The 22,025-nt window shown below is 42.4% G+C and overlaps 2 protein-coding genes across 6 annotated transcripts in view; one reads left to right on the top strand and one right to left on the bottom strand.

Moving 5' to 3' along the window:
- LOC133355241 (ATP-dependent Clp protease ATP-binding subunit clpX-like, mitochondrial) overlaps positions 1 to 9,370 on the top strand; it is a 41,809-nt gene extending 32,439 nt beyond the window's left edge. For both annotated transcript variants that reach the window (XM_061572618.1, XM_061572616.1), the window contains exons 14-17: positions 573 to 740; positions 2,677 to 2,769; positions 4,306 to 4,412; positions 7,194 to 9,370. In XM_061572618.1, the coding sequence (XP_061428602.1) occupies positions 573 to 740; positions 2,677 to 2,769; positions 4,306 to 4,412; positions 7,194 to 7,284 (459 nt within the window). In that variant the 3' untranslated portion in view covers positions 7,285 to 9,370. The remainder of the gene's footprint in view (positions 1 to 572; positions 741 to 2,676; positions 2,770 to 4,305; positions 4,413 to 7,193) is intronic.
- A 3,723-nt stretch (positions 9,371 to 13,093) lies between these two features.
- M1AP (meiosis 1 associated protein) overlaps positions 13,094 to 22,025 on the bottom strand; it is a 47,073-nt gene continuing 38,141 nt past the window's right edge. For all 4 annotated transcript variants that reach the window (XM_061572545.1, XM_061572547.1, XM_061572546.1 and 1 more), the window contains 2 exons: positions 19,743 to 19,949; positions 13,094 to 14,535 (listed from right to left, as the gene is read on the bottom strand). In XM_061572545.1, coding sequence (XP_061428529.1) covers positions 14,179 to 14,535; positions 19,743 to 19,949 — 564 coding nt within the window. In that variant the 3' untranslated portion in view covers positions 13,094 to 14,178. The remainder of the gene's footprint in view (positions 14,536 to 19,742; positions 19,950 to 22,025) is intronic.

Genomic DNA, 22,025 nt, shown 5'->3' with positions numbered 1-22,025 from the left:
TGAAGCTTTCGTGACTGCAAGGATTCATACTGTTAGGTTTTTTTCGGTAAAGTCACGTCGGTAAAAAAAAATAAAAGTTAATAAAAGTACAAATGGAAATAAAATAAAATAATAAATCACGACGTTTCGGAGGCAACACAAGTCTCCGTCATCAGGTGGGACCGTCACAGCTAAATGCAGTAAATTTAGCTGTGACGGTCCCACCTGATGACGGAGACTTGTGTTGCCTCCGAAACGTCGTGATTTATTATTTTATTTCCATGATTACTTTTATTAACTTTTAATTTAATTTTTTTACCTACGTGACTTTACCGAAAAAACCTAACAGTAAAGTGTTTGCTATGTTGGTGATGCCAATGGTGATGCTGGTTGCAATGATGATGCTGCTTGCTACGACGATGGTGTGATGCTGCTTGCTATGATGACAACAATGGTTATGTTGCTTGCGATGATGATGATGATGATGATGACGATGGTGCTCCTACTGCTGCTACTGCTGCCACTGCTGCTACTGCTGCCACTGCTGCTTCTCCCACCACTGATGATGCCCCCTGTGCCGTGGCCATCCTCAGGCGGAGGCGCGCGACCTCATCGAGTTTGGGATGATCCCCGAGTTTGTGGGCCGCTTCCCCGTGCTCGTTCCGCTGCACGGCCTCGACACGGCGACGCTCGTGCGCATCCTCACGGAGCCACGCAACGCGCTCATCCCACAGTACCGCACCCTCTTCAGCATGGACAAGGTGAGGCACGGTGGGGGCGGTGGGTCAGGGGTCAAGACCGGGGTGGAGCGCAGATGATTGGTCGATTAAAAGGTGAAGGTAAACCTACAGCCCAGCAAATTGTTCGCTCGCTCGTGTGAGCAAGCAATTCTTTGCGGAGAGTTCCCGCGCTACAGAGCTCCCTGATGGTATGGGGTTATCGCATAAACACTCAAAGGTGCAGATGCCTCACATGGGGTTATAGACTTTTGGGGCAAATGCTGTTCGTGAAAACCTTTTAAGGCCGAAACGGTGCGTGAGGGATTGGCGTGACCAGCACCACTCTGCCTCTGACTTCCAATGCTGATATTTACACTTCACAGTTGTACTCATTCAAGGCTGAGTTGACCTCGCCGGGTCCCAAAAGAAGTTCAGGTATCACTTTCCACTGATGTCAGCTGTGGCAGGCAATCGCAGTCGGTTCGACTGGATGGTAACGCAGTGCCGCGAACCATTGCACCGCCAATTCAAATGTGAGAAAGACACGGAAATCTATCACGACAGAAGCATTAATGCAGGCTGGAAACAAACACGCATTGCACCCCTTGGTGTGTTGTTAAATCCATTGCACCATCAATCACGCAACAACAGTCACCGTTTCTGAGTAATCCCCAGTGACATCGCTACACCGCTCATGCCAGGCCAGGTGCATTTCGAAGAGTTGGCGATACAGCGCCGACAGGACCCGCAGGTGTTAGGGGTTTGCTCACAAATGCACAGACCAACACAAATACGCTCACTCGCTCTCGCACCATTTCATTAGCCACCTTTTTCCAAAACCTCTATTAATGTCATAAACTGGAACCCTCAAGACAGAGATTCAATTAATTTACAAGCTGCGATTCAGCCTCCCCTCCATTTGCCACGGCGATGTACCCTGCCATTAAACCACAGTGGTCCATTAACTCGGCGCGTAACACATTGCGCGCGAGTTTTGTTTTAATTGAATTGTCCAAAGGTTCTCCTTTTTTTGTCTTTCATAATGGGTGGCAGTAAAGCACCTAAAGTGGATGCTTGATGTCATTACCATTGCTCTGATTTATATAATTCCACACAGAGCCATTGTAATATAATTTTGTGTGCCTTTTAGTTGCTTATTTAATATACTAGCAATCATAAATCCTCTTAGGTATCGAGTTGTTAACTCGTGCGCTTGTTGGATCTGCATAATGGCAGAATTCCTCTCGTCTCTTAGATTTGTTTCCATTAAACTCTGAAACTAGTTGAAGCGCTGGTTTGCAAATCCAAAACAATGAGATGTTGTTATTTTTCTGCCAAAAGATAAACCCAAATAGCATTTCATGTTTCAAGTAATAATGAAAAAAAAACTTTTGCTTAACCTATGAATCCCCATTTAGACTGGTACCGAGAGAACGTAAGTAAATATGATAGGTTTAGGATCACATTCAATATGTAACTGCAACGTGTACTTAATAAGACGTGGTTATGGTGCTGATGATTGTGATGCTGGTAGTGATGATCATGCTGATGATGACAGTAATGATGACTGCTCATCGCGATATTTATGATTGACACTTGTGTCTGATGATGACATAGATTGATGATGATGACAATGATGCTGCTGGTGATTTTTATGATTATGATGATGCGAGCTATGGCAATATTAATAGTGCTAATTTTATGATCATGATGACACAGTTGAAACTGCTGATGATCATAGCAGGACTTAGGTTGCTGCTGTGAATATGTTGATGGTGCTGCTGAAGATGGTGGTGCTATTCGTGCTGCTACGACTGCGGCTGAAGATGATGCTCACTGCAGCGGCGATGATGACAACTTGTTATTTCGTGTTTCCGATGACGAACGGTGATGATGATGATGATAACGGCGGTGTTTTTCCTGCGCCGCGCATTCACTCACTGTAACAGAAGCCTCTTTTTTGTCGCCTTGTGCCTAGTGCGATCTGTTTGTGAATGAGGAGGCACTGACTGCGATCGCTCGCTTGGCCCTCGAGAGGAAGACAGGAGCACGTGGCCTGCGCTCCATCATGGTAACCCCCCTCCCCCCACCTGCCACCTTTTGTGTCCACGAGCTTGAGTACCTGAAGGCAGAGGTAGCAAACGGGTTTTGATTCCTTACCCGTACCCGGCCGCACCTGGGTCGCAAACGGGTACCCTACCCGATACCCGGCTACCCGTACCCGGCCGGGTATCGGGTAGGGTACAGGTATCGGGTACCTGATTGCGACCTCTGGGATGAAGCCATGTTGCAGGCGCGGGTGGGTTGATTCTAGGAACTTGAATTGTGAGAAGAGACAAGACGTTGGGAAATGAGTGACAAACAGTTACTCACCAGTGACTCACGGTCTACCCGTACCCGGCCGTACCAGGGTCGCAAACGGCTACCCGTACCCGGCCGGGTACGGGTAGCCGGGTATCGGGTAGGGTACGGGTATCGGGTACCCGGTTGCGACCTCTGCCTGAAGGCCAGTGATGAAATGAGTACCTCAGGTGGAAGTGTTTTTTTTTTCCCATCTGGCTGGGCAGCTCTGTTTAGAGGGTGCTTGGCTTGTAGTTGGAACGTTGTGAGTTCAAATTCCATGTGGGGTCAGAATCGAAATCTGGAGGAATTGAATGAGCTATGAAGCTATTTTCACGGATGTCGGATGTTGAGACGTTAACTCAGTCCATCATCATCACCCATTGAGCGTCGGCTAAAAATGAGTACCACTTTGTGAGGTGTCAACTGTTTTACTGTGAAGTTACTGATCCTCGCCAAAAGAGTATAGAATTTACATCACTGGCACAGCTGACGTCAGAATTGAGTGATAACTTAACCAATCATGGGCTCCCCCTTGACCAGCCTGCATTGGCAGCGTGGTGAAGTATGGTCCAACATGACACAGCATGGGGGGGGGATCCTTTCCTCCAGCAGTGGATTTAACAAAGGACTATGAATTACACAATAATATTGCGTGCACATACATAGAGCATTCTTTGGTGCTCACTGCATGCATTTTAGAATGATAGTGATTAATCATGGACTGAGAGTCTCCATGTCCACCTGTCTCTTCCCTGCTGTGCCTCTGCTTGTGTCACCCACATTTCCTTGGTGTCAAAGATGACATAGCTCACCCGTGTCTCATCTGTGTCGTCACATCTCACCGTATATGTGCCTCATCTGTGTCTCCGTGTTGCCCTCGTTGTCTCTGTGTCTCACTGGATGTCTCACCCAGTGTCTCACCTATGCCTCTTGTGTTGTCTCCAAGTTTCGTTGGTGTCTCACCTATGCATCTGTGTTGTTTGTGTCTCACCCGATGTCTCACCTATGCCTCTTGTGTTGTCTCCAAGTTTCGTTGGTGTCTCACCTATGCCTCTGTGTTGTCTCCGTGTCTGACTGGTGTCTCACTTATGCATCTGTGTTTTCCGTGTCTCACCCGATGTCTCACCCAGTGTCTCACCTACGCCTCTCTGTTGTCTTCGTGTTTCGCTGGTGTCTCACCTATGCATCTGTGTTATCTGTGTCTCACCCGGAGTCTCACCCAGTGTCTCACCTACGCCTTTCTATTGTCTCGGTGTCTCGGCAGGAGAACCTGCTGCTGAACGCGATGTTTGAAGTTCCCAGCTCGGACATTGTGGCGGTGCGCGTGGACGAGGACGTGGTGCTGGGTGTGAAAGAGGCAGCCTACATCCGGTGGGGAATCATGATCTCATTGTTATCTTATTTTAATTTGATGCGTGGGGAGTGGTCGGGGAGATTAAAGATGATTAAGGCAGCGGCATTTTGTATTCACTCACTCATTCAGTCACTCCCTCATTCATTTACTTATTTATTCATTCACTCACTCAACAGCCGACTTGTTTATGGAAGCTGTTGCAGGCCGACTGTTTGCTGTTCACTGGAGTTCAATGAGCATTATTTCCTCATACACGCGCAACTTTTCCGGGCACACTGGTACTTCTCCCACGTGCAAAATTACTTGATGAGATGCTGGCCAAATGTCTCTAGCAGGACCCTCCTAGTAAAATAAGCAAATTGACTCAGTGGGTAAACAAATGACGCTATTATTGGAGGGGGGGTTCTTCCTATTCTAACCATGAATTTTGTTAAGTGGACGTTTTCCCGAATTGTATTTTTGTTCGGGTAAGAGTGGCTCGTGAGTGAAATACCTGACTCTAAACAAGATTGATTTTATTGATATGAAGCAAGGGATATGTTACCTAATGGTGTATTCAATCCAAACATAAGCCCTCGATATGACATTTTGAATGATCCAAGGAAGAAACAAACATGTTTCAGATTCATTCGAAAAAAGTATGACGTGACGGGAAATAACGTCACTTGTATTCTGAAAGTTCCGTGCTTTTCCCGTCATGCAGAATCGGGTGATGCCATCCTTGCACGATGACGCGTTACATTATATCACGTAATGTGAATGATGCAAAATTCAGAACAGTATCTCGAACGAGCCTGTAAAATAAAACAAATGTAAAATCATATGTATACGTTTTTTAAAAATATAAAACATATGCATACATGCACACTTAAGTATTTTTTTTTGCAATTGATGTCGAGCAACTACTGAAATTTTACATTGAGGTAACTTGAGCCAGATAATTGTGTCAGGAGTAGCCGAGTGTATCGTCGTGAACTATTTAATGTAAGTCTAAATTAGCATGAATCTTGACTTCAAATTAGCATTTTTAACTTAATGGAACAAACACAGCTTGGTGTGCAACACCTCTGCGCACACTTAATTGAAGTTAATTAGACGTGTTCCTACTGCAGTCACGTGTTTGATAAAATAGACAGAATGCAAAAAAAACATCTATACAAGTTACACCGAGGAGTAAAAAAAACCCACCGTAAATTATTTATTGGGAGCACTTTTAAATAAGTAATAAACATTCAAACTGTTGTTATTGATTAGTGTAATTGGTGAGTTTTAGAATGGCCTTAGAGGCTCAAGAGAAAGTGAACATTTGTGACGCACGGCATCACACGAGCGAGTGGTGTGGCCAGCACCATATCCAGCCGCCTTTGTCTCTCCAATGCTAATGATTATATCCCACACCCTGTACTCATGTATGGATGAATTGGCCTACAGGAGGCTCAGGACAGGTTCAGGTATCATTTGCCACTGGTGTCATCTGGAGTGGGAATTGAACCCAGGTCACGAGGTTCCTAGCACAGTGTGCGAACCACAGCACCAACGGTCCCCACCACGAGAATTCACCCATATATGTACGTACACGTATACAAAAAGACAAAAATCGCCGTAGTGCTTTAACACTGTTCGGGCAAGCGCTGTTAGCTAGCACCTATGAAGGCTGGCACAGCATGCGACGGGGTGGGTCGTCAGCACCATGTCTGGTCTGCTTTGTCTCCCGAGCGGGGATGTTTACACACCGCACCAGGTACTCATTTGAGGCTGAGTCGACCTAGGGGAGGCCCAGGATCAGTTCAGATAATTGTCATGGGTATTGGCCGTGAGCGGGATTGAACTCGGGACACCGGGTTTGTAGTGCAGTGCGCACTACCTTTGCACTACCACTACATTACCGCTCCCCATACACATATGTACACACACGAATCAAAGAACCCATTCATAATATAGGTTTTTGGGTCAGATCGCGTTATTTATAAATGTGTCGTAACCCTCCACCACCCGACACGGCCAAACAGTAAAAAATGTGTCACGTTTGTCAAAGGACAAAATAATTCACTTCTTTAGCCCACCGGTGTGCTGTAGAGAGAATCAACAGCATTTTAAAATTTGACTACAACGTTTCGCTGATAATTACAATCAGCTTCATCGGGCAAGAATGGTGAAGCTCTCCTGTTGCTTCCGGTCTTAAATAGAGCAGCATCAGGGTGACGTCATCATTTAATTCAATTCAATTTGGTGCAGTGATTCGAGGCAAAGAGGGGGAGGGTATTGTAATTATATAGATTGGTAATCATTAAATTGTTATTCATTGGTGTTTGTTTCCCTTATAAGGAATTGTAATTGTATTTATTTAATAATGATTATTTAATGAAGCATACCGGTGGGCTAAGTGAATTATTTTGTCGTGACACATTTTTTACTGTTTGGCCGTGTCGGGTGGTGGAGGGTTACGACACATTTATCAATAACGCGATCTGACCCAAAAACCTATATTATGAATAATATGGTCGCCAAAGTCTACGTGTCAAAGAACCCAATTTAGCCTGATAGACTTTTGGTGCAGGTATATATATATGTGTGCATAGCAACCTGCTAATATTAATTAATATTGTTCGCGCTTGCCGACACACATGCATGTATTTGCCCATGTGCAAATATGCACATACACACAAAAACGCCTCTACACTCGTATATCTAAGTGTAAAACCAAATTCACTATCAACACTGCGGTGCGTGCGTGCATGCAAGCGAGCGTTCTATAACTTAGTTTAATGTTGCTTTTTTCTCCTGTCCGTCAACACCAGCACCAATTCCAAGGAAGGCAGCGCGGAGAAATTCCAGAGGGGAGCGCTGGAGGAAAGCTGGCATCGGCAGGTAGACGCTGCCAGCAGCTGACCTCCTCCCTGTGAGATTTGAGTCGACACTGGTGCGGCTGGAAGCCACTTGGCGGGCGTGCACGTCGGCGTGCGTGCGGGTGGGTGAACGGGGTAAGGCGACGGATGTAGAGGTGGGGGGGGGGAGGCGAGCCCCGATCGCCTGGGCTGTTTGTCCAATTGAAAAATGAACAACCTCAACGAGTAAAGTTCACAATTTAGTGAGTTTGTTTCTAGCGCTATGGCTCGGGGCACACTTTGGTGAGAGCAATAGGCATGTAATGATTCACCCGGCCAAGATTCAGTGGATGTGATTTGCGATCACGATTCAATGTTGTTGGGCTAAATGTAATCTACAGTTGCTGGAGGGTTTGTATGAACTAGTCAGACAACATTGGAAGTGATTCTTCACACACACTTCAATGCACGTATCATCAGCGTAATAATCTATTTGAATGAACAAATCATTACGTGCCTAGTAAGCATCAAAAGTAACAAGTACATTGTGTCCATTGCTGTGATTGCCATCACCTCACGATTGCTTCATTCCTTCTGTATGATGTCCCAGCAGTAGCAGTCAACACCTCACTTCCAAGGCATTTGTAGTCTCATCACCACCGTTTGGTATGCGGGCTTTCATTGTTAATTGAATCGTGGTCTCAAACTTATGGTGATGAGGACAGAAATGCTTGCCTCCCAAGATGGTTTTCATGAAGTTAAGTGTTCTTTTCCTGCTTCAGCCACCCACTATCCCTAGGGGGAATTGCCAAAGTGCGTGCACTGGCTGCTATATACTGAGTGTCAAAGACTCTGTGACACCATTCACAATGGCAGTCTGTTATGTACTATGTCAGAACCCACATCTCAAATTCTGAAAAGTTTATTTAAAATCGCCAAATTGATATTCATTGTATTCACGAATTATCCATATCCAACTATTATTTCGCAGATCTACCTTGCAAATTAACCTAACTGGGCTGTAATTTGGTTAAATAAATATAGGTTGTTGACCCTTGCAATCAGTTAGGCAAGTAAAATAACTTAGGATAATTGGTCAGCACACCCTGCTTTTGCATCCACCAAAGTCTGCAATAGCTGTGGCGTGTTGTATTTTGTAAAACATTTTCATTTCGGTGACTTTATAATCTAGTTTTCATCCGAGGTGTGCACTATAAGTGAGAATTGAGCAGAAATGGGTGCTACATTTACACCGTAACGTTAAAGCCACCGGTGTGAGAGACCGCGTTTGAATTTCAACCTCAGACTTCCTGAACAACATTTCCGGAGCTTGGGTCTGTTTTATGAAGGTGGCAGGAAATGGCTTGTGGTTGTGCGCGTTCCTCACAACCTTAAGCAACGCCGTGGATGCAAAACTTAACGTACGCGGTTTCCTCCAGATAAAGACGAAACACAATGCACGCCACGCATGCAAGGGTACAAACATTTTTACATTCGTGTCGAGGTTATTTCGAATAAAAAGTTTGCCGATTCTTGGTCGTCAAGTTGGCTTTGCAGCCATCCATGACGTTTTAATTCGACAAGTTTTCATGGCACAGCTGCTTTTAGAGCCTGATAATGTTTATTTGGTTATTTGGAGTAATTAATCGGGTTTTTAAAAGAAAAACACACTGATGATATCATCTCATAAACTTGAAGACTGGTTATTTTACTGAGTTTTACGTTGTGTTTTTCAAGTGTTTATTTTGTCATTTTGCCAGACGTTACAAGGTCCTCCACTGTCAAAAGTCTAATTACAAATAGGGCAACGTTTTGTGAATGTTATTCGCCACATCTGCATTTACCTGGGCTAAAACTTCACCGCTGACACTCAGTGCTTTGCATTTTGAAGCATGAACCCACATTGTTGATTTGTTTATTTAAAAATTATCGGGATGGAGGAAACATCAAAAATATTAATGAACCCTGACAGCACGAGAACTACATTGGTGAAACATGTGCAAGCACCCTGTGTGTTGAGCTATGTATGGTTTTTTTGTCATAGTATTAAAAAATGTTTGCATTATCCGCACAATGTAATAGTTGCCTCCTGTACAAGCAATGTTGCAGGACTGATTTTTAGATGGGAATAAAATTTTGTTTGAAAAATGTGTTTGTGATGCTGCCAAGGTGTGCATTCTTTGTTATGTTGAGGCTCAGTTGGGCACAAGTGGTACTTTGTTTTAAAAGCCAAATTAAGAACCACGGTCTGAAAATTAGGTTCAGAAGTTAAACGATTACATACTGTTTGATCTTGTGAATCTATAAGAGAGCAGATACATGTATTTGTTTCATTTAAAAAAAAAATAAACCACAGGATACTTTTTAGAAGAAATAAAGTTTCATTTGACATCAGCCATAGGTCCATAAATTAAATTCCTACGTATTTTGTCTCACTTAAACTTTATGGAGCGATTTTGCCCATGTGGTTTCCCCACATGAGCCAGTCGTGCAACTCATCGTTGTTGCTGCAATTAATGCTTCTATTGGCTGTAGAAGTGTGCTGGGTAGGTAGTTTTTCTGCCAGTAAGCTAAAACAAGATACAAAGAAATTGGTGGCCAAAAACTTATTGTAAAAAGAAATGTCAGTGATCATCACAGCATTTGAAAAACGGAATTCCATTATACAATATACGGCCACTTCAGTTTTGTAAAGTGTAGTGTGTTGAAGGTAATGCTTCTCATTGAGTGTGGAGCGGTGGTAGAGTGGTTGACGCTGCTCTACGTTCCCAGCGATCTGTGCTTGATTCCCGGCCATGGCTCACAGTGAATATTTGAACTGGTCCTGGGCCTTCGCTAGGTTGACTCCGCCTTAAATGAGTACTGTACCTGATATGGTGTGTAAATGTAAGAACTGGGGAGACAAAGGTGGCAGGGCGTGGCGCAGTCTTATTGTGTTTACATTTGCGTGTACTTTGTGTGTTTTAAAGTCCACTTTTTAAATTTGTTATGGTTCTCAAGCAATAAACCTACCTCATTGTAAAAACAACAAAAAAGCAGCCGAGAAATTGTCACAGTAATCCAGAATCGCTGGAAGGATAACATTGAAGGAAACGGGGAGCCTTGACTTTAATTTTGCCTCCACACAATGGGAGTTATTTACTCTGACCTTAGGAGACCCATACAGAACAAATATCGTGCCTGACTGCCGCCCGTTTTACACACGCTCTGGACTTGTCATTTTCCCACGGGAAGCCACAAAAGGTGCCGACTCCATGCCCCTTTTACTCAGCGTCGGGCGGTTTAAATTTTTTTTTAATGTTTAGCGCGAGGCGCTTCAAAACACACGGATGCTGAAAGCAAAGCACATCCGTGACGTGGGCTGTAATGGGTTATTTAAAATAGCCCAAACCGCTCCGGAACCAGTTTATTTATTTATTTTCCTCCCTATCTGGCCACTATTAACGGGACTCAATGTTGTCAACAAACAGGCGGAATTGTTGATGCGTGGGGGTGTAGTGGATGCAGCATTGTCACACTTTCACACCAGCGCATTCAGGAACGAACTACTGGTTCCACTATTCCCAGACTTGTTGGCGGAACCAGTTGTGAACTCCGATGAGGTTGACATGCGTGTGGCTGACGTGAGCTGAGAAGAGACTGGGCGAGTGAGAGATGGAGCGATGGGAATTGAACAGGGACGAGTGTGATTGACAGAAAATTAAGCATTGCAGCTGCCATGGTTCAATGGTGTAGGTGTTAGCAATACCAGCATATATCAGTAAATAGAGAATGGCTAACAGAGATTAGTATATGTTGTGATCATTGTGCTGTGGAGTTTGCATGGTCTTTGTCCAGCAGTAGATAGCTTTGGAATCCATAGGTGTGCCAGTGTCTGGGCCGGTGAGTCACATGTTGCTGGGTTTGTTTAAAAGTCTGTAGAACGAACCGGCTGCCTGCTGTTTTATAAACAGCAGGCTGTCAGCTTTTCCACACTTTATCAATCTAATGAAATAACGTGAAGTGCTTTTTTTATTATTTCACATAGTGTCTTTATTGTAATTCAGTTTTTTTTGGCCAAACAACTTTGCAGAATAAATAATTATTGTAATAAAAATTAAAATGCCAGAAACGATTTCTGTGAACTCTTCTAACAGGTAGTAACGATGCTAGCGTTTAAATATTGACAAACAAAAATGTCATGCGTTGCACTGTTTGCAAAAAAGTGGTCTCTATTTTTCATATACGAATACATAACTCACGTATTAGAGACAATTTAAACATTTTTTTTACCAACTTCGAAGCTTTGCTATAGAATAATGTTTTGCAAATAAATTAGGATGTTAAGACTGTTATCCTTACAATGTGTTACGTTAATTAAACAAAGATGCTCTCGTATATATTTATCTCGGCTGTGCGTTCTGAGTGGCCTCACATGAGTTTGAAGCTTTGGTCAAGAAGAAAAATAGACAAACATTTTTCAAATGTGCCACTGAGGCAATTGCTTACTCAAATGCACGGCTGCACTATTTTAATTGTACTGGGAAGTCGGCAGTAGTTATTTTTTTAGACTGATCCATTCCATAGGATTGTGGAATCTCCACTTCTGGTTCAGCATCACCAGTAGAGATGCGCCCCACCTAAAGCTTGTTAGAGCTCAAAAATTGTTTTTATTTGTTTAGTCTGTAGAGTATACAGTATATACAATTTGTGTAGTCACAAGTAATATTAATTGGGCGTTGGTGCTTATAGCGTTTTTGATGTGCCTCTATGTTTTTTATGCTGTGTTGACAGCATTTATATAATGTGCACTCTAATGATATCCTTTTTAAAAGAATAACATAATTCAGAGTATATTATAAAAACGTAAACTCGGGATTTCTGCGTGCAGAATGCGTTGTAATCAAAATTGTAATAAATCCCCGAAGGGAAATAAGATTTGTTGGTGAACTTTTTTCTGGAAAAAAAAAACCATAAAAAGTTTAAATGAAATGCAATACAGGGAATTTGCCTCTGATAGCGTTGGGGGTTTCAGGTTCGCCTTGAAATTGTGTAAATGTTAATGCATTTATAGAATCTTATTAATGTTTCATTGGCTCAGGCAGGCAGGTGCTTCTCGTCTCATGTGGATCTACTAATAAGTGGTCTCAGAGGAGCATTATTAGCCTGAATTTCATTAATAATTCACATTTAATCCATGACATCTGTTTCGATTTTTTTAACGAGCACAACAAGGTGGGGTGGATGGGGGTGGAAATCATGCATTTGAAATAAATATTGGTCCTATAACCCACTTAATATAACTCCGATGTATGTTATTGCTTAAAGGGAAAAGATTAAATGTGAAATCTATATGGGGAGCAAACGAAAATGGGAATTAAAGCAATGGTGAGAAGGAGAAATACAAGATGTTTAACATTTAATGTCCACGCTGCGTGTGGAGCATTTTGTTAAATCCCAGGGGCGAGATATTGAGCGGGTATCATGGTACATTGAGCGACCTGCGGTGCCACGAAAAAAAGAGATCCATCCGGGTGACGCTGTTCTTAGAATGCTTGCCTCAAAATTTGAAAGTTACGAGTTCAAATCCTGGCCAGGGGTTTATTAAACCCATCATCCTGCAACGGCCATTAAAATATTTAGTGCCTTACCACTTTGTGGAATATAAAACGGTGGGTTTTAATTACTCATTCCCCACCATGTGAAAGTATAATATACACTTTCGATTTAAAGCTTTCGTGACTGCAGGGATTCATCTTCTTGGTTCTTTCGGTAAAGTCACGTAGAAGGGAAGTTTTATTATTTTATTACTTCCCTTCTACGTGACTTTACCGAAAGAACCAAGAAGATATAATATACACTGCTTGTGCAGAGCTGCTGATGTAGATGATTACTACCCTAATTTTTCATTTGAACATGGAGACATGTTAATCAACTCTGAAGCTCAATTCATTTTTTGTTGTTGTTGTACTTATATCTTTCCACTCAAATGGTTAACTGAGTCGCTTTCCCATATTGGGCACACAAAGCAATGAAGTCAGCAATGCCTTTTGGTGAAGTCACCATTCCCATTTAGCCTGGTCCACGTATTGTGATTTTTACAGAGACAGAAAAATGATTATTGATGTGGTATTGTTGTTCTATCATGTGTTGCATCAAGTATTAATATTTCAGGTGACGACAATACCATAAAATCATGTTCTTAGGTTTTTTCGATAGCTATCGTGCTGTGACGGTTCCACCTGAAGACGGAAGCTTGTGTTGCCTCCGAAACGTCGTGATTTTTATTTTATTTTTATTTTACTTTTATTAATTTAAATTTTTTACCTACGTGACTTTACCGAAAAAAACCTAAGAATATGAATCCTTGCAGTCACGAAAGCTTCAAATCCAGCATAAAATCATGGTTTTGTTGATTGTCCAGACGCCTATGGTACCATGTTTAGCTCAATACCTAACCACGGGGTATGCGCTTCTCCGATAGGATGTGATATCGCAGGAAGAGCTCCCACAGCACGTGATGTCACGTAGCTCTATATATCGCTAACCAGTTTTGCCTGAAGCTGAAGGTGGCAAACGCAGTAAGTTTTTCGCTTTAAATTGTCTCCAATCGTGCTGACTTTCTGTTACCACTGAAAAAAGTATTTTGCATGTAGATTGACTTTAAGATGCTTTGGTAGATGATCATTTTTCGATTTAAAGCTTTTGTGACTGCAGGGATTCATCTTCTTGGTTCTTTCGGTAAAGTCACGTAGAATGGAAATAATAAAATAATGAAAATAAAACATAATAAAATAATTCTCACGACGTTTCGGCCACAACGCAAGCAGCCGTCCTCAGGTATAGAACAGGTCTGTCTTTTTATTATTTCCATTCTACGTGACTTTATTGACGGAACCAAGAAGATAGATGATCATTGTGAATTTGCTCCAAACCACAATCAGCACCACTATAAGATTCTCTACCTGTGGACCAAGCTTTACATAAAAACATCTTCCTCCTCGATGTCATAATGCCATGAACCTCCAGTACCACCATCACGCAACGTGGAATCCGTCAGTGTCGGTCGCAATCGCTTCGATGGTGGCGGTGCCGACCTGGCCGCTGCTGCTGTAGAGGATGTGGAGAACTGCAGCCTCGGAAGGGGCTTCTGCAGGGGCGACACGGTGGCCGTGAGTGTCATTGGCTTGCGCCCCGTGGGCTTTGCCCGCGTGCCGTATGTGGCCCTGCTGCCACCGCTGCCTTGGGCCAATGGCCGCATGTGGTGGCGGCTTAGGCCACTGTGCACGTTTAGGGGGTTGTATGTGTGCAGCACCTCCATGCCAGATAGGGCGGTCTGCAACGAGATACATGGGACAGGAAGGATATTGGGGTATTAATGAGGGTATGGCTTGCTGACAAGAAGTTGTCAAATCAAAACTGGATCAAGGAGGGGCTTTGTAGTGTGGTGATTTGGTGGCTTCAGGGTTCTTCTAATACTGGGCTGCCACTACTAACGCGTTAATGGCCTCAGCCAGATCACCCATCACTACGTATAAAGCTCATCACACACCCTTAATTTGGCAAATTGCAGCTCTGGGAAATATTTCTGTTTGACAACTCATAACTGCCTCTCCAGGAGGCCATGTAACCAAATACGATGCTCCTATTGTGGCTGAAGCAATTGAAGGGATCTCAGAAGTAGTTATGTGATATCACCTTCCTGAGATTGGGGTATTGCAAACGGACATTTATTTTTGTCATGACATGACACCAATAACACTGGTCAACAAAAAAAAATCTTTTTTTTTCTGTCCTGGACTTTTGCAGCTGTTTTAGACTAATTTCAGGGTGCTGATTCCAAATCTGATCTCAAATTTGCTCTATCACATCTAATTTTTATGCTATCGGCATACCCCATTTTCATTGATTTTACCCGAAATTAACTCTGTCACTTATGATTGCAAGTTGTTGCGAGTCAGTGACTACTTTAGTGGTAAAATATGGTGCTGTATTTTTAGGATAGTGTGTGTATAATATAATTTTATGTAGATATCCACATTTATTTAATATTTTTCTTCTACAGTTTTTATTAAAAATTCAATATTTGATATCTCAAAAACCTGATGTGATGGACAAAAACTGATGCCAGATTTGGAATCAGCACCCCAAAATTACCTTAAAACCGTCTGAAAAAGTGTATTGACCAGTGTAATCATTATTGCAAATCGAAAAAAAACATTCCTATATGGCATGCCTTAAAATCATCCATCATTATCTTGTAAGTTTTACTAATTTTTCATTGAGACAGCCTGCCTATATTACATGACAGTCCCAGTACAGAACCAGTTGGCTGATCCTGTGTTTAGAGAATCCGATTTACAATATGTTTAAATCTCAGTCAGAAATCATTTAAGCCCTGTATTTTATGTGTGTTGATAAAATTAGTACCACTTTGTGGATACTCACAGGAGTCCTTTTCACAACTGGCTTGAGATTGTAAATGCTTTTTTGAATTGGGAAACAATTTGGCTTTTTATAAATACCGACCAAGTAAAGATAAAAATCATTATTTACTGGGCATTAACTGGTGTGCCCTCGGTGTGGGTAGGGAGTTCTATTGAAGTGACTTCTCAAGTACTGTGATGTCATCTTCCAGAGCCACTCTTAAACAGAGTACTGTGCTACTAACCGCGGCAGCTCTGAATGAAAATAACTTTGTCTCATGGCACGAAACCGAGAGCACAATTTGGAAAACAAATCTAAAGCATAACAAAAACTAAACAATGGAGTTGATTGACATCCAACCAACACTCTTGGCAGGGCATATAGAAGGTGCGCCACCTAGTGTATATAAAGGGACGTCATTATTTCAGCCCTGCGACGTCATCTTTGCAGGTCATTCCCTAACATGTTCTTCACCTCTAGAATTGACACCCATTGCAGTTGAAAAAGTTGAAGTTGAAAGAGGACCTCAGCAAGGTGTCCCCTAGTTATGGGTAAATAGGTAAAGCCATGCTGATAAAACTCACAGCCTGATTCATGGTTTCTGGCCATAACAGCACGTCCACTTGCTATGGTTTTCGAGGTTATGCCTTGCTGATGAGATTCTTTGAACTCAAAGTGGGTCCAACATTCCTGACCGAAGAGAGTTGAAACCAAAACTGTTTCAAGGATTGTGCTCTTAACATCAGGCTACATGAACCTTACATATGATACGTTACTTTGTAGAGAGCAATCATGAGACTAATCAAGTAATAATGTGATGTTCCTTTGAGAATAATGAATGTAGGATTGATACATATAAAACCTCAAGTAGTCAGTGGCAACTGCCTTTTCAAATGCCACTCTCCCAACATGGACAATGGGATGATTGAGTCTGTGTGGTTTTAAAAAGCTTGTTCATACCACAAAGGGCAGCATTTCTAAGGTAACGTTTAAATGTAATTGTACTGAGGCAATTTCATATTTTAAGGGCTGAATCTGGCACATACGCTAGGATAAAACTTATAATGTGCTAGCACGACCTATTAGCTGAAGCTTTATATTGGCATGTTTCATTTTGTTAGATGCCTCATCCACTGCTTTGCATTTGGCAATAGCATCGGCATTGAAGGCGCCAATCTCGTTTCCTTTAACGTCTGAGCAGGAAACGCCAGCATGCATGACAGGAGTCTTGTTTAGCATAGATATTGTGCATTCTACAACTTAATTTCACCATTTCAAAACTTCTGCACTTTGCCTCATTCCATCTGCAGCAACCACAAATACCCAAATTGTCACATCCATGTCTTTTTATTGTTTTGAAGGGTAATATCGTGCGAGCCTGCATTCTCTATCATTTTGAGCTGTTGCTGTGTGAAAAGTATCACGAGGAAGCTGCTTTTTTTTTATCCATCCTGCGATTTTCAGCAGCGTGACGTTAAGTGGCTCCCACCGAGTAATTCAAACCTACCCACCAGGTTCCCTTTTGTTTCCACTCGCACTGCGTTTCTGAGGTGGCAGGTTTTGTGAGCACTCTGTGATCGTTCCTCGGCCAACCCACCCCACTCAGGGTTACAATTTAAAGGCAGGTGGTGTGAAGTGGCACTGTTCTACTTTTAACACGGAATTTTTTGGTTACGGGGAAGTTGAACATTTTACCAAAGGAATCACTTCTGGCTGCCACTTTTGCTGACGCAAATCAGCGGCGATTCGTGTCAGCAGCTCATGCCTGGCATTAAAAGGGAAACTAAATGAAATGGGGTTTTGGAGCGCCGAGCCCCCACTTGCTGTAACACATCACCCTTAGTAATGAGGACACATCTGCTCAACTGCACGTGGACAACACACATCACGTGGGGATTTCTTTGGCTGCTTCCTTCAACTCGGGTACCTTAATTGGACCGTAGAAACGAAACACCAAGTGGAGATGGGTTATGATCTCTAAATCGGGCTCGCTTGGAAGTGTTCGGTTTTGGGAGAAGGGCTCAGAGATGCAAGGGAATTCTTCAGACTTCATTTGGCCAGTAGATGGCAGTAAAGAAAGTAGGTTGCTGACTTGTATGTGCTAATATCGAAGTATTTTCCCCCCTCAAACTGCATGGGTTTCCTCGGTGCACGAATTTTCCTACTCACAAGAATACGGAATGAAAACATCGTTTTGAAAAGGCATCTTAAACGCTCAGCAATTCCTTCCTGGGTAAGTGAAGGATTTGTAAGAGTCTTGACTTTGGGTCAAGTCAGGCTATCATTCCTCTGGGGTTGATATAATTGATACCTCCTCGTTGTGGGAAGTTGAAAGTGGTTTGTCCTATGATGATGATTGGCCCTTGCTTCTAGGAATTAGGAATTTCCAAAACTCGTTTAGGAGCACTGAGCGATGTCTCACGCTCAAGTAGCAATACCATATTTAATGTAAACTTTGCAATTGAAGTTGGAAATGCAAAGGAAGGATTGTATCTACCGAACCCTTACAGTCAGCCTCCGTAGTAACATGTGCTGTTATAGATTTGACTATTCAGACATATGTTACAGCAAGTAGGGTTCTCTTGTCCTGAGTGTAGGCGGCAAGAATATTGTAATAAAATATAATTGTTCAGGAATATAAAAACGTTTAAAGGGGCTCCTGCATTGGAATGCTATATTCTATGCATTTGAAAGTGGACTGAGGTATGCAGATAAAATTAATGCATAACACTCTTACAGTAAGGTTTGAATGCATGCTTTGTGAACCCATTTCTTATACCGACATCCTCTGGGTAGATTGCAGCCCAGCCAGTTTTGTAAGTGTTACAAATATGGACATGTGTAACAAAGAGCTTTATAGCTCATCGGATTCTGTCAGTATAAAATACATATTTTAATTCGGATATATGTTATCCACCAACCCTTGCCTTCTGGCATACAGGGGTACATCTCCATACCTGGTTTTAGACGAGTATGCTAACATCCTGGAGCAAAATATATGTTGGCAGTGTCACACACACGTGGCCAAGTTTCCATGATTATGTTTCTGAATCATACTCAGGGAAAAAGTCCGTAACACTGCAGAATTTAAGTCAACGTCAAAAGCAATGTGCCTACTCTCATGTGATGGCTGTGCGCTTGCTAGGAATGTAAAAGTTTCGCACAAAAGTTATAAATGACATTGTGCAAGAGTGTGTCGATTTCTTTGCAAGGTGACTTGGTGTATTTCCATTGTGATTTTTGGCTGGCAGAAACCAGATTTTCTTTCTGTGGTGGAAATATATTTTGCATGATACAACCCAGAATATTAGATGGGACTTGTGTGTGTTAGATGAGTAGAGGCAATGTCAATGGGCAAACAACCTTCGTGTCACATTTACATAATACATAGGCATACATGAGCATTGTTGATCAGAAATTCTCCCCTCACTCATCTGCTGCGTCTTATTTGGCTGAAGTCTTCAAGTATGTCACGTTAATGATGTTAGCCTGTTCACCAGTGATTGAAAAATAAAAAAAATATATTTAATTTTAAACTGAATTCAACATATTTTAGCTCTGAGAATTGACATTTTCATTTTGATTGATGAGCAATGATCAATGCTGGGCGTAAAAAATCTGTGCCTCTCGTATGTATAAAGAGGCCAATTAAAATTATTTCAGAAGTAGTTCATGAACGTACGTCATTGGAACGGGAAAGGGTTAACAGGGTTAAGTTCAATCTTAATTTTGGAGCTTTCGTAACTGCAGGAATTACTCTTGGTTCTTTCGGTAAAGTCACGTATAAAGATATAATAATAAATTAAATAATAGCATACGACGTTTCGATTGCAACACAAGCAATCATCATCAGCTATAAATGAAATAGCAACAAAAATTCTAACCAGAAAACTATAGACAGACATATAAGCAGACAGATATCACCAAGATACATCGAGAGAGAGTAACACAGGTACGGAGAGGGAGATCGTCTCTGTGGAGTGGCCTTAAATAGGCAGAGGGGGCGGGGGCAGAGAGATGGAGGGGTTAGATAAAAAAATTGACATGTCAATGAGTACGGAAAACGCGTAGTAAAGTACGCAAGTTTGAACATTAGGGTTAAGTTCCCGTACTCGCCTCTATGTCGAGCAGGGCTCCTGGTTCCGGAGTCTCGTGCAGAAGGGGCTGGTTACACGGTAGCAGCAGCTCGGCCACCGCAATGGACTTTATCAGCAGGCTCAAGCCCCCTGAGGGTAGCAGGAGGTAGTAGGCCCGGACTGGGCCCATGCGCAGGGGGCCCGAACTGTCACTTTCACATGACGCAAGAAGCTGCTGACCCCGCACCTACAAATGGCAGCACAGCATTGTTCACTCGCTCGCTCACTCACCTACCTACTCACCCACTCACTAAATGACTCACTCACTTGTCCACCCACTCACTTTGTGTGGATGGTTTTCTCTGGGTACTTAGTTTTTTTCTTCCACATGTTGAAATACTAAATATAGAATTAGTGTGACATCCTAAGCCAGACGCAAATGCAAACAGCATTGGTAAAAAAATGAATGATATATGAATCTACTTTACCGTGACTAAAAAATTCAAACTGTTATAGGCATTATGAAATACATATTTAATTTTAAACTATTTGTGATTCTACTAAATGATAATGATCAAATCATGTTTTAAATGTTAGTCCACACTCAGAATATCTTCTTCGGTGACTTCAAAAAGTACAACATGCCACACAAGTAAAGATTAATCTGTTTTCAGATTAAAAAAAAAATTCTGATGGAGAAAAAAGCGCCACTGACAAAGCATCACGGTGCACTATAAAGTTTGAGGTCTTCAATGGAAATACCATCTGTCTGATATAATGGCCAGCTAAATATACGCATTCACAAGGGCGGCCCTTGGTCACGACCTGTGACAGTGTTGGCAGCGTTAAAATTATAACGTGAAAGGATTTTATATAAAACCTGTGAGAGACCAAGGATGCTGGGATATAATGTCAGGCTGGCTGTATTGGTTATTGACTGCAGAGGTCAAAGTCTCCACTTTCGTATAAAGGCAGTAGCGACGACTCATCCAGTGCCATACGTCTCGGGGAAATGCGACAGTGTCCTTAGAGCAACCGAACTCTCCTTAAAAATGTAAAGGACGCGTGGCTGCCAACAAATAATGCCTTGGCCGAGTGTGTACAGGCGTTGGGGCAGGTCCAATGCCCAGCTCCGGCGTGTTCTCACTTGACCTCAGTGGCGGCTCCCTGGGTGCGCGTGGCTATGCAGCACCAGTGTCAGAACATATTAGTGTTTTCTAAATATGAAACAAAAAAACCTCCTGCCACTGCCGGTATAATGTTTCGCTTAATAAATGCGCGTGGGCTGCTGGTGTGTGCGAGGTCAACACTCATACGGCTCCAGCGAAGCTGACATTTTGAACGCAAATTCTATTGCCTGCAAGGTGACACACACCTATAATCCAGCTGCTTGGAGGTTGTGGGTCATGTGGCATTGTATTAACTGGCGAAATTGTTGCATGAAAAGCCATGAACTACCGTACTCCTCAAAAGACACGAGGACTTGTAAATGTCGTTACCACTAACCCTGACGTTGACTCTGAATCAACATGGCTTACAGGTAAGCGGGAGCTTTATCGCGAGTCGTAGTGGCTTAAGATTACAGGTAAAGTAAGTGGTACCGACGTGGATTCTTTGTGTACGAGTCAGGGTTTTCAGCTGATGGATCGGACGTGTGGCAAACTGCTTGAAAGTCTTAGGATTGTAATGCATTGCTTTGTGTCGGGAGATGAGCTGTGTAAAAAATATGATGCTCTCCAAGCTTTGGATATTTCCCCAGTCTATATTGACCGTGACATGCATTCTGGCTAAATTGTTCTGATGGAAATAGCATTTCTGCTGTAGCGGTGATGAAAGCACGTGTGCAGAAACACTGACCGTGTTGTATTTTACTTTGTCAGCGACATTATCATTTTCATGACCGCTCTTCCACCTAAAGATGCATTGTTTATTGCTGCAGCAGCATTTCTCTTTTTAATGCAGAGGTTTAGCTGGAGGGACCAGTGGCTGAACTGGATTTGTTGTAAACAAATACAAAAAAACCCTCTCTTTAATAAATGTTAAACAATAAATGCTCACAATGATACATTGTACATGAGTCCAGGCCTTTTAGGTTCCAGTGATGCAAAACATTGTTGAATACGATCTCATTTTACATAATAAGAACATGTGCACACAATTAGTGGGTTGATCGATCGGCAGGTAGGTCAATTATTAATAGTGACAAGATACTGCACGCATATGTAAATGAATAGCTAGGCAGGCAAGTAGGTAATATTAGCCATAATGTAAGTAAGCAGGCAAGTAGATATGTAGGAAGGCGCATTAAATGAAGGTTGCACAT

The sequence above is a fragment of the Lethenteron reissneri genome, chromosome 50 (assembly GCF_015708825.2).
Source record: "Lethenteron reissneri isolate LAM-NWPU_2019-01 chromosome 50, ASM1570882v1, whole genome shotgun sequence".
Classification (NCBI taxonomy): domain Eukaryota; kingdom Metazoa; phylum Chordata; class Hyperoartia; order Petromyzontiformes; family Petromyzontidae; genus Lethenteron; species Lethenteron reissneri.
The sequence above is the reverse complement of the archived record's forward strand: the minus strand, read 5'-3'. Positions and strand labels throughout refer to the sequence as shown.